Source organism: Castor canadensis, chromosome 11, assembly GCF_047511655.1.
Source record: "Castor canadensis chromosome 11, mCasCan1.hap1v2, whole genome shotgun sequence".
NCBI classification, from domain to species: domain Eukaryota; kingdom Metazoa; phylum Chordata; class Mammalia; order Rodentia; family Castoridae; genus Castor; species Castor canadensis.
In genome coordinates, this window is record NC_133396.1 from 106,432,881 (window position 1) to 106,445,885 (window position 13,005).

The window sequence follows — 13,005 nt, forward strand, 5'->3', positions numbered from 1 at the left end:
TCTCTAATTCTGGGCAGTAATAAGAACACTGTATTGTTCGGCTTAACTAAAACGTGGACTCTGTGGCTCTGCGCATGCTGTCCATGACAGCTAGTCTGTTTTGGCCTTTTCTTCTGATACCCCGAAACACAGAAGCCCTTGACTGGCTGAGTGAGGCCTCTGACCCCAAACTCTGAGTTCCCGTTGTACGCTGCCGGCACGGATGCTGTGTGTTTCAACGCAGCTGCTGTAACAAATTACTGAAAACTGATGATCTAACACAACAAAAGTTTATTTGCTCCCAGTTCTGGAGGCCACATATCCAAAATCACTGTCACTGAGCAGAAATCCAGGTGGGGGCATACCGTGCTTCCTCCAGAGGCTTCAGGGGAGAAGCGCTCCTGGCCTTGGTCCCCTCCTGGCAGCTGCTGGCCAGGCTTCACCTGGGGTCACACTGTTCTAGTCTTTAAGGCCAGCATCTGGTATCACTCCACTCTGGCTTCACAGGGCTTTCTGCCCTTGTAGATGGAGATTTTGTGAGCCTGTCAATATTGAAAGAAACGCCATTAAAGATGAAGTTTAGAATTGGCAAAGCCTTACCAAGTCCCCTTGGAAAAAAGACTGTAGACACCTAGAAATGACTCGATTCCTGGAAAATCACTGCAGAAAGTTCTATAAAGGCTGCTCCATCTCATCCCCTCGCTCCCCTGGTTTCCTCCCAGATACCACCTCTGGGGCAGCAGGGAGACGGCAGTGTATATGTCCTCTAAATTCTGTTGTAAAGATGGAATAAAAACTGGTCAATTAAGACCAGGGAGAAAAAAGTAAATTCAGTGCATTAGTTATTTCGTAAATTGGTTCTTCAGTGAATTAGCCATTTGGCAAATTGGCTTCCTGTAAATTGGCTGTTATTGGAATCTGACTGCTTCCCACGGAAACACTGCGAAGTTGGGGGCTCAGGCTGCCATTGAGCCTACCCAGGATGGGCTGCAGTTGTCCTCTCTGCTTCCTACAAGCTGGAGATGGGGACATTGCCATTGGAGAAGCTGGGACTGAACCTTACCACTCACAGTCTGAGGAACAAGAGGAAGAAAAAGTGAGAGTGGATGGGAGGTCTCCCCTCTTTGGGTCCCAACTTAGAGGAACCCAAATATGGGCCACTAGCCAAGCCTCTGTGCTGGCCAGAACCACCCCTGCAGCCAGTCAGTGCAGCACACAGGACCAAGCTGGCACAGGACTTGGTGCATAAAGCCACGGGTATGTAGGGTCACCTTGTGGGGTGGTTATGAGATTAAATGTTCATTAAATGGTGATACATACTTGCAGAATAGTCTATACGGGACCGTCAGCTATTATTTTTACTATGGTTTTGACATTATCACTAATACAACTTTATGGTCAGTTTTGTTTGTTTTCTTTTCTTTTTGGCGGTTCAAACTGGGGTTTGAACTTGGCCTCACACTTGCTAGGCAAGCATCCTACTATTTTAGCCACTTGGCTAGCCCTGTTTGTTTTCTTTTTTGAAGAAACCCAGAACCCCAGGCCTCACATATGCACTTTACCACTGAATTACATCCCTCTCCCTCTAATATTAAATTTATCGTGATAATGCCTCCTAACACTGTACATACAGATGGTTGATAATTAGCACTTTTTCTTCCACACTTAGCCACTTTTGGAGAACTCTGTTTCTTTTGGGGCACCTGAGGCAATTCTTGCTTTTCTTATACTTCCAAAGCCAGTCTCTGGTCACTAACAGCCTTAGAATCCACATCAGCATCAGTGTAGCTGCAGAGCTCTACTTGGCCAGTTGGTCAGCTCACATTCTGTGTCCCCAAGTTATCTGTCTCACAGGTTACCAGAACAAGTGGGGTTACCCTGGGAAGACCCTGTCAATTTTGAAAATTTTGAAAATTATTGTTGCTAGGGTAGTAGCTGCTTCTGTGGAATAAAAAAACCCAATAGTAAAGAATTGAAGAATGGTCTGGGGGTGTGGCTTAAGCAGTAGCGCACCAGCTTAGCCAAAGGCTCTGAGTTCAAACTCCAGTACCGCCAGAGGGAGAACAACAAGAAAAATGACACCCGTAAGAAGTTTGTGCCCACCAACTCTTTGAATTACTTGCTATGTTTCCTACAAGTTAGGATAAGAACAGGAGTGTGTTTAGGTACATGTCCTCTTCTAAAATAATTCCCTCATATTTAAAATAACTCAGTGTTTTATTGCATTCTTGGATAGCATGTTGCCAATTGTCCAAAAAGCATGCATTCACAGGCAGTGGTTTCTGTTACAGTGGCGCTTATGAGCTGATCCTGGAGTTTGCAGACATTCCCTTTGCTGTAGGGAGACAAATGATCCAATTGCAGGTAGCCCCCTACAGGTACAAAGTCTGGGTTGTAGGAAATTATAGACACACAAAACCTCGTAAATATGCACACAGAAACCCCACAACAAACCAAGTTAATAATTATGAAGCCAGACTAACAGTTATTTATAGTTAAAAAGCAAGGTAGAGGAGGGATTGGAAGCTAAAAGCAGCTCAGTAGCCCTGATGATAAGGGCTCCTTTCCTGCGATGGGAGAAGTCTGGCCCCCTGAAGGCACAGATGGAGCTGGAGCCTTGGCAGTGCTGTGGGGAACCCAGACTTCTAGGGATGCTGGGTGAGGGGCTTCAGTAAATACTACTTCATGAATACCTAATTTTAGACATAGATCTTAGTTGTTTAGTGATCATTAATGAGTAGCCCTAGATTGTGTATACACAGGAGGCTTTGCATTTGGGGTCACAGCCAGCAGAAGGTGTTTGTAGCCCCTGGGGAGGTGAGCCATTTGTTACAGGAAGAACACCTGTGCTCTGTATCTTCCTGTACAGGGAAACCCTGGGAGGGTAGGCAGCAATGAATGAACAGTGGGAGACGAAGGGTGGTTTTCTTTGGTTTGTTTGTTTGAATTTTCTGAAAATTTATACAATAAAAAAATTTGCTTTTTGGTTAATTTTTAAAAGAGCTTCACCTAGCTCATCCAGGCCATACAACAGAACTGCACAAAGATTTTCCTCCCCACCTCACTACCCTGGGAGAGTTAAACAGTTACTCAGGGGGAGGAGACAAAAGGCTTATGAATAAGACTGTCTGCAGTTACTTGAGCCACTCAGATTAAGTGACAATAGCAGTTGTTCCTTGGAGGCACAAACTGTCACTGTTTAGGAAAGAAATTTCTCCTTTCTGCTTCAGCACCCATCCTATTAGATACAAGGGAAAGGGGAAGCAGGGCACAGCTGCCCTGCACTGGAGTTGTGATGAAAGCTTTTCTGGGTTATTTCTGAAGAAGGGGTAAAGACTTTCTGATTGTTTACCCTGAAGGCAAGAATGACTAGAATTGTTGCAGGAAGAGGTTTTTTTTTTTTTTTAACCTTTTAAAATTGTGAACTATAGCATATGTATGTATATATATAGGCATGTGAATAAAGTGTAAGTGTAAAACGTAATGAATTATTGGAAAGCAAACATGTGTAGTGACTATCCAATTAAGAATTAGGACATCACCAGCACCCAAAATATTCCTTCCAGTCAAAACTCACTTCTTCCTAAAGGTAAATCATCCTGCCTTGTATGCAATACATACTACAGTTCAGTTTCTCCTGGTTTTGGACTTTATGTCAGTGGGACCTTATATAATATATAGCTTCTCTCACACGATGTCATTAGATAATTACCCACCTTGTTGCATGTGGTTGTAGTTCTTTCATTTTTATTGTTGTATAATATTCTAGCATAGGCATATGTTACCATTTATCAGTTTTACTTCTGATAAAAAATTTGGGTTAACAGTATTGGGAGTGTTATTATAAATAATGCAACTATGTATTTCTTACATGTGTGTCCTACTCTAGGCATGGAATGGCTGAAGTTGGCATGTATACATTCTCATCTTTCATGGGTAATGGTAAACTGGCTTCCAGCAGAGACTTCCTGCTCAACACCCCTGGTCCCACATAGTCTGGTGAGCTGGTTAGTGGTACCTGTCTGGTGGGTGGGCAGGAACTCACTGTGGCTTTACTGAGCATTCCCTGGTGAAATGAGGTGGAGCACCCTTCCAAATGTTTGTTGATATTTCTAATTTCCTCCTGTGTAGTTCCCCCAACTTTTTTGCCCATTGTTTTACTTATTGAGCACTATGTTATTCATTCAACTAGCTAACCTTCTAAGGGTCACTTTGCAGGGGGATGTAGAATATATAAAATATGTTTCCTGCTCCCAGGAGAACACTTGACTGTTCTAAATAAGGTTATATGAACAGGTAGTGATTGCTGAGGTGTCCATCTAACTCCCCCCCTCTCCCCGCCCCAACTGCCTGACAGCTGCAGAATGGGCCCTTACTTGTGTCATAGCCTCAGTGTTTACCAGTGTCTGGCTCATATTAGGTGCTTAGTAGGCTTTTGTTAAATGATCAAAGGAGGCATTTTCGGAGGAATGTGACAATGCTGTTAGGGGAACCACAAACTTTCCTGCTCCCTCTCTGTCCTGCTCCATCTGGAGTCGGGAGACCTCCTTAGGACGCAGTTGGGGAATCATGGCAGAAGTGCATACTAGGCCAAGGAACAAGGTGCAAAGGCACAGAGAATGAGAAATGTGGAGTGACTACAACACAGGATGGATGAACTGGTGGTAACGCTGGGGATAAATACGAAAGAGGAACTTTTTCACGGGGCGGGGGCGGAGAGCTGTCGAGCGCTGGAGTGGATCCGGAGAATCTTTTCCAGAGATCTTGAACTAAACCGAGCCGTTAGCTTGTGCTGCTACGGTACCTAACCCTTGCCTGGGGAGGGAGTGCTTTTCTGATGTTGTTCCCTGCTGCTGCTCTCCTTATCTTGCTGGGTTTTCCTGGATGGCAGCCGCTTACTTCAATTTGTAGTAGATGGGAGCACTGATGAACAGTCCACGGTGGAGAGGTTAGTCCTTTCAAAAGATCTTCCCTTAGGGACCCAAGTCACATTCTGGCGGCCGGGGAGGGAGGACAGAGCCACCGCGCTTCCCGAAGCTCCGCGCTTGGCCCGTTCCTTTTCCTTTTGCCTCTTCTGTGCACTCCTGGGCCTGGGAAAGGTCCCAGGCGCAGCGTATGGCAGGTTTCCTTACAAAAAAAAAGGGTGGGTGGGTGGGTGGGGGTGGGGACCTCCCCGGCGGTTCTGATGCAAAGCCGGGAGTGGATAGGTAATCGGCGTGAAAACGGCGCTCTCGCTAGACCTGCCCAAACTCCTCCTCTTGGCCAAATTTACCGAGAGGGAAGTCTTTTCCAGGAAACGAAAGTGAAATTGACCCGGAGCCATCTTGCTGCTGTGCGCGCAGGCGGCGGGGGTTAGCGTCCCGAACCGGTGCGGGCGGTGGGGCAGAAGTGCGCGGGGACGCCTGGGGGCCCATGGACCCGCAGAAGGTGCAGGTAAGCTGTGTGCTGCCTGGGCGGCTCTCCCTGTAGACAGGCGCCAGTGCCATGCGTCCCCTCGGCCAGCGCTGCTGCCACTCGGGACTCGCACCAGCTTAGCTCATTGTGCATCGATGAGGGTGAGATGAGGATGGAGGCTGGGTTGGAGATTGGGAGTGGTAAGGCCCAGGTCCATGTCTAGGCTGTCCCTTACTGCCTCCCACCCCCGGTCCCCTTGCCCCCCTGCCCCCCTGCCCCCCAGCCCGGAGTAGCCCCACTGGAACAAGTTTTGTTACTTTTAGCGGCCCTCTCCGCACTGTCACCAGCCTTTGGGAAATTTAAAGTACCCTCAGTAACCCGTGGGAGGAAGTCTTAACAGTTAGAAACCGGAGAACAGATGCTCCTGTGGTTAGCCTGCTGGCCATCATGCAGTGCAGTACTGCTCAGCAGTTCCGTGAGGAATCACGGCTTGGACACCAACGTAGATGACCCCAGAGGCGGCAGGCTGTCCAAGAATCTGGCCCACAGACTTCAAGCTGTACACATCCCTGTGAAGGACACTCTGGAGGGAGCAGCATTGTGGGGAAGGTTGACAGCACAGGGCAGGAGGAAACTGGGGGAAGTAGAAGGGTTCTGTATGTTGATTGTCGTGGAGTTAACACAGACTTGGACGACTTAAAAGGGTAAATTTTACCATATGCAAATTATGCCTCAGTTTTTAAAATAGTTTTATTATAATTATTGTTGTGCTGGGGTTCCATTGTGACATTTACAAAAATTCTTATATCAAAGTTGGATTCACCCCCTCCATCATTCTTCTTTATCCCCCATTCCTGGAGTAGTTTCAACAGGTGTCATTTTTCCATTTTCACACATGAGTACATAATATTTCTACCATATTCACCCTCCCACATCCTTTCCTTGTATTCTTCTCCTCCCAGTGGTACCACCCCTACAGACAGAACCTGTTTTGCCTTCCTGGTCTCTGTTTTTGAAAGAAACAAAAAGACATTTTTGTTTAAGATAACTATACAGGGTGTTTCGTTGTGACATTTCCATGTATGTATGTATTATAATCCAAATTGGTTCATCCCCTCTATTTTTCTCCCTTTTAGTCCCCTTCTAATGGTGATTTCAACAGTTTTAAAAATTATTTATTCATTATTGTATAAGAAGTACATGAACCATATTCACCTTCTTAACTTCCCTCTTACTCTCCCTCTGTCGTTAATGACTTCCCCTTAGCATGACCTGTTTTTGCCTCAGTTTTTAAAAAGCTGTATATATGTATCTATGGATATTGTAAAAGCCCCTCTTTAAAACGACTAGGGATACCTGAGTTGAAGGAAAAGCATTTTGTCTCATACACCCTGAGCAAAGGCAGAGGGGCCTAGCTCTTGATCCTCTTTTGAGACCTAGTTAAAGTGCCCTGTGGAGGCAATGCATGTTGGATGACTTTGTTACATAGCTTGCAGAGTAGATAGACAGGAGGTGGGAGAGAAGTGACCTTGAGGGATTTAGAAATGTCCTCCATAGTTGGCTGTGCTCAAGTGAGATTTGGAATTTAGGGGACTTCAGGATTACGAAGACAAAAGTAATAATTTTCCCTCTTACTCTAATCTTGCCTCTCTAAAATAACCGTTAACAAATTCTTACATTTCTTTTCTCCCCATTCACTCTAGCGTGCACACACACACGCATATACAGGCATTTATGTGTTTCCCATTTTGTTTACAAAAGAAGAGATTATAACACATGTACCCTGCAACTTGTGTTTTTTGTTGTTTGATTTGATATATTCCTAGATTTTTTCTAGGTAAATACAAGTAGATCTAACACACATTTCTTTTAAAACCATGTGAATACTGTTCCATATCAGAGTGAACTGTAATTTATTCAACTCTTTTTATGGCTAGACAAGCAACTATTTCCCAGCTTTTGGCTGAGAGTAGCAGTTTAAATCCAGAAAGCATTTAGCTAGAAACTGACTTCAGCCACTTTAAAACAAGCTTGTTTTTCTCAGAGTCACTCAAATAGCTGATCAGAAATCCCCTAAAGTCCCTATAATTCAGCTGTGTGAGCCCACATTCAGCTCTGCCTGTAGCAGTACGGAAGGGAGGGGCACTAAGAGGAGCGAGGAAAGAGACGTGATTGCTTATGTGGGGGCAGAATTGCTCATGTAGCTATTAATTCAGCAAGTGCTGGTACAGGGTCAACTTTGTGCCAGGTGCTGGGGAAATGACAACTGAAGCATAGTCCTTGTCCCACAGGAGCTCACTGTGGAGCTGACTGCAGCCCCCATCAATACTGTTAGGAAGACTGGGAGTGGACAGTTGAGTGTAATTTCTTGGGCACCTAATATTGTTAATTACCTTTTAGATAGAGTGCAATCATGTACACTATTATTATTTTTTCAATCCAGTAGCTATAATAAAAAGTAAATAGAGTAACTGGTGCTGAGTGGGAGGAGTTCCAGGAGAGAACTGGAACTGGTGGGGAGGTGGGAGTCAGAAGTCTCCTAAAGGAAGTAGCACGTAAGCAGATTTATGAGGAGAGGGTCATAGCTGTGACAGGTGGCAGCTGAGGGAGAGCTGCCATGTTGATTTGGCATGTAGCAGGGTAGAATGGTTAGAGGCTCCTGCAGTAGCTCAAGTAAGAGGTAATGAGGGGCTGGAACCAGAAAATGACACAGTTGAGAGGCAATACAGAGGTGGTAGACAGAGGCCCCTAACTACCTGGTTAGATGTGAGGAGACGAGGAGGGCAGTGAAGAGACAAGGAGGCAGTGAAGAGGTTTCTAGCCCGGCTGTGCGCCATTAGCGGTAATCACAGGAGCAGGAGAAAGAGCTGGCTTTGAGAGAAATTATGAATTATATTCAGAAATGGGGTGTTTGAAATGATGGCAAGGGTACATGAATGGAATGGTGTCTGGGCAGTTGTACATCAGATCTGAAATTTCACAACATGGCAGTTAGAGATGGTAGATTTAAGATGCCCCTGAGGGCTAGTGAAGTCAACGGGGCAAACCAAACTTGAAAGAAGTCCAGAGACAAAACCCTGGGGACTAATTATCTAAAAAGGGGTGGAAGAAAATGACAGAAACAGATGAAAGGAAAAGAGGTGCTAGAAGACCAAACTCTGGGAAGAAAATTTTGTGAAAGAGATCTTAATCTTCAGTGAGTCAGGGCATGTTTGTTCAATTTATTGACCAAACAACAGAGACCCAACAGAGACCCACCAAGCCCAGCCCACATTCAAGGAAGGAATGCAGGCTGAGCTTGGTGGTGTACGCCCTGTAATCCCAGCTACTCCAGAGGAAGGGGCAATTCCAAGGCCAGCTCAGGCAAAGTTAGGAGACCCTATCTGAAAAACAAACAAAAAGAACCCAAGAGGACTGGGCGTGGCTCAAGTGGTAGAGTGCTTGCCTAACAACCACAGGCCCTGAGTTCAATCCCAAGTACTGCAAAAAAATACCAGAAAAAACAGGAGGAGGAAGAATGTATGTGGGCCATATTAACACAAGGCAGTGTGCCCCTCCAGTACCATTTGGGATCTTGGGAGAAGAAAGAGGGGACAGTGGACCTTGGGTAGAGATGCAGACTGACCAGAAGGTCCAGTTAGTAAGGGAGTGTATGAAGCTAGAACGAGGAAGGATTGGGGGTGGCTAAGTGATAGCCACGATGGGGTCACATGAGGAGCAGGTTCCAGCAGTCAGGAATGGAAGATGTAGATGCAGGGAAGTTGCTATCATAAAGGAACAGGAGTCAGCAAATAACAGCCACAGCCAAAACTGGCCTCCACCTGTTTATGTAAATCAAGTCTCATGGTATATAAATTGGTAATAAAGTTTTATGTAGTTTGTGTGGCTGCCTTTGCACTATAATGGCAGAAGTATCTGACCCTTTGCAGAAGAAGTTTTCCAGTCACTAGAAAAGAGTTTGAGGGCTTGGTCATGGCCTGGGTTAGAGTATTAGTGACATTGAAGGGGTAGCTGGACAAGCTATCATGTGTCTGAAGGGTAGAGATGGAGGTCACTGGCATAGAAGTTAGGAACCCCACAGGCAGGATACCATGTAAAGTGATTAGCAAGAACACTAAAATCCCCTCCTAATGGGGACAAGAGGGTGGACCAGAATGCTGACACTGTTGATGAAGCTGCACAGCTTCCCCTGTAGCCTTCAGGAGAACCGGAGGAGGGGACATAAACAGGTGGATATGTCGTTATGTTACTACCTAAGTCTGCAAGCCTCAGGGAAAGGAAGCAAGGTGCTTTCCTCCAATCCCAGGAGTACCTCTCTAGTGATCCAACAGCACCAGGGAGAAGGGAGCGCTGGACTGTGGGTGATAGGAGGAGGGTCCCAGCTGTTCAGTGTTCTGTAAATGTACAGCAACATGTGAGAATTGGGGTCTGTGCCCTACACAGTGGGGTTCAGAAGAATGGGCAGTGGAGGCTGCTATTGGGAAGTAGCTGAGGAAGGTAGGAGGACTGGGCTGAGATGGTGAGGAACAGGCCCTGCCAGTCCCCCTCATCCAGGTTAGCCAAGTGTCCCTTCTGAGCCTGGGTACCACACTGAAGACTTGGGTCCTTCCATCAAGCAGTGACAGACAGGTGAATCTCTGATGTCTCATGGTCCTTTGCCATGTGGAGATCATTCCTGTTCCAGTCCTTTTGCAACCTGAGAAGTCTGGGGTTCAGTTTCACAAATCAGGTTAAATATCTTTTTGTCACGGTCATCCACATGCCAGATTTTAGAGACAAAGGGGCTTGTGTGATAGGGAGCCTGACTCAAGGAGGGATCATCTAGGCTGGGCATGGTGGCTCATGCTTGTAATCCCAACTACTCAGGAGGCAGAGGCAGGAGGATCAAGAGTTCAAGGCCAGCCTGAGCAAAGATAGGGAGACCCTATCTCAAAAACAATACAAGGGCTGGGGGGCATGGCTCAAGTGGTAGAGTGCTTCCTTAGCATGCATGAGACCCTGGGTTCAAACCCCAGTACTGCCAGAAAAAGGAGGGGGTTGTAAAGAACAAAAACAAAAACAAAAAAATCAGAAAAAGAAAAAAAAAGGGGTGGGAGTTACCTCAACCATTCCCTAATCTCCTAACTCCCTTGCCATTTTCAGAGTTCTACTTTTGTTAGTTTTAAAAACTAAATACCACTTACTTGTTTTTCTGATTTTAGAAGGGTAAATTTGGGGGTGAGTGGAAAGGTTCCTTTTCAACTCCCTAAAATTCTGTTGAATGAGAGAGAGTAAGTTAAGTTGCTGGAGATGCCACACTGAGGCATCTGAACCTTCTCAACCTGTTAAGCAGCAAGAGCACTGCCCCTGGACAAGAGCAGGATGGGATACCACGGGATCACCAGTGCAGCCCTAACTCACTTTCTTATTCTGCAGGGGTGCTCCCTCACCAGAGACCGTGGCCATCCTCCTTGGGGCTATGAGCAGAGCCAGCCCAGGCAGCAACAGCTTGGGCCAGGACCTTACCTTAATAGTTTCCGGCTCCGGCAAATAGAGTTTCTCAAGGGGCGGCTCCCAGAAGTGCCCCTGACTGGAAAACAGACACCATCACTGCCACCATTCCTCCCAGGACTCTGGCCAAGGTTTCCGCCACCAGCCCAAGGCAGGCAACTAGAAATCTGGGGTGTCCCCAGAGTTGCACCTCTCAGATTTCAGGGGCACCACATAAGGCCCCAGCTTCCTTTGCCATGCAGCAAGGTTCTGCCATGGAGCGGTGTTGACAGGCTCTCCTCACACTTCCAGGAACTGAGCATCAGCCAGGATCAGGAGCAGAGGATCTTAAAACTCTTGGAGGAGCTTGGGGAAGGAAAGGGCGCCACAGTGCATGAGCTGGCCAGGCAGCTCAGGGCCAAGAAGAAGGAAGTCAATCGAGTTTTATACTCTCTGGAAAAGAAAGACAAACTGCATAAGGAGGCAGGAAAACCCCCTTTGTGGAGCATTAAAACCTCAGTTCAGGACTGGGACCGCCCCAGCAGTGGAGCAAATCCAAACAATCATAGTCAGGACGCTGCAGGTTCAGAGCCTAGTTTGGAGACTGAAGAGGGAGACCCCACATCTAACTTAGAAGATCCTCCTGAGCCGTTTGACATGGCTGAGATCAAGGAGAAAATCTGTGACTACCTGTTCAATGTGTCTGACTCTTCTGCCCTGAATCTGGCTAAAAACATTGGCCTCACCAAGGCCCGGGATGTGAATTCAGTGCTGATTGACTTGGAAAGGCAGGGCGATGTCTACAGGCAAGGGGCGATCACTCCCATATGGTATTTGACTGACAAGAAGCGTGAGAGGATGCAAATCAAGAGAAATATACTCAGTGCTCCTACAGCCACTCCAGCTGCTGTGTCTGAGACCCAAAGAAACACAGCGCTCCCCACTTGTCGCTTACCCCTGCCAGGTGCCTCAAACAAAATGATAACCACAGAAAAAGTAGAGAATGGGCAGGAGTCTGTCATAAAGTTAGAAAGTAGGCAAGAGGCTAGACCAGGACCAATGAGACTGAAACCACCTGTTTATCACAATGGCCCATTTAGAGCAGGGTATGTTGACTTTGAAAATGGCCAATGGGCCACAGATGACATCCCAGATGACTTGAATAGTATCCGCACAGCACCAGGTGAGTTTCGAGCCATCATGGAGATGCCCTCCTTCTACAGCAGTGGCTTGCCACGGTGTTCACCCTACAAGAAACTGACAGAGTGCCAGCTGAAGAACCCCATCAGTGGGCTGTTAGAATATGCTCAGTTCGCTAGTCAGACCTGTGAGTTCAACCTGATAGAGCAGAGTGGACCGCCCCATGAACCTCGGTAAGACACCACCCAGGAAGTATGCATAGGGTTGGGGTCAGGTGCTCTCGTTCCTCCGCAGTCTCAGCAGTGTTCCTTTTTGGCCCCTGTCTTTTCCTTCTTTCTTTTCTGCTTTTTTCTGGCTAAGTCATCCTTGATTGGTCTTTTCTCTGGGTGTTGATCAGGGATGGCAGACCTCAGGGCAGCCAGTATCTTGACTGAGCAGTGGGGAAGCTGACTCTGTTGTCTGAAATGAAGTTTGTTTAGAAAGGATTGGTTTTCATGCATCCCGGTCACACCTGCTTCCTAAGGCCAGAGGTAACACAGACTTAACTCCCTTCTCATACCCTCCCCATGCAAACTAAGTTCCCAAAAGGGGTGTGGGAATGGAAGGGTTGGGACAGGCTGCTGCACAGCTCAGGTGGGAGGGGAAGAATAGTATAGAGTACACATAGCTGCCTACCTGTTGAAGTTGGTGGTTCTAATTTTGCACAGGTCGCTGGGCTAGCACTCACTGCTGCTCCTGAACCAAGAAGACAGATTTCCTCACTCACACAGCTGGTCAGCCCTTGAACTGTAGGCCCCACAGGCCAGGGGACAAACTGATTAAGACAGGTGGGCCCAGAAAGGAGCTACAGAAGGGCCTCCAGACTCACTGGAGCTGAGTGGCTACAAGCTGCAATGGGAGAAAACCAGTGAGGACAAGGAGAATGCCACCAACGTTTATACTGTCATGTGTTACTTAGTGATTGGGACATACTCTGAGAAACGCATCATGGGTGATTTCATCATTGTACAAACATCATAGAGT

The 13,005-nt window shown here is 46.8% G+C and overlaps 1 protein-coding gene across 5 annotated transcripts in view; it reads left to right on the top strand.

Moving 5' to 3' along the window:
• Adar (adenosine deaminase RNA specific) overlaps positions 1 to 13,005 on the top strand; it is a 46,768-nt gene that overhangs the window by 15,622 nt on the left and 18,141 nt on the right. For 2 of the 5 annotated variants that reach the window (XM_074047971.1, XM_020166220.2), the window contains one exon: positions 10,789 to 12,215. In XM_074047971.1, coding sequence (XP_073904072.1) covers positions 11,500 to 12,215 — 716 coding nt within the window. In that variant the 5' untranslated portion in view covers positions 10,789 to 11,499. Of the gene's footprint in view, positions 1 to 3,868; positions 3,979 to 5,260; positions 5,413 to 10,788; positions 12,216 to 13,005 lie in introns of those variants that run through there. The other 3 variants (XM_074047968.1, XM_074047970.1, XM_020166219.2) reach the window with 3 other exon arrangements.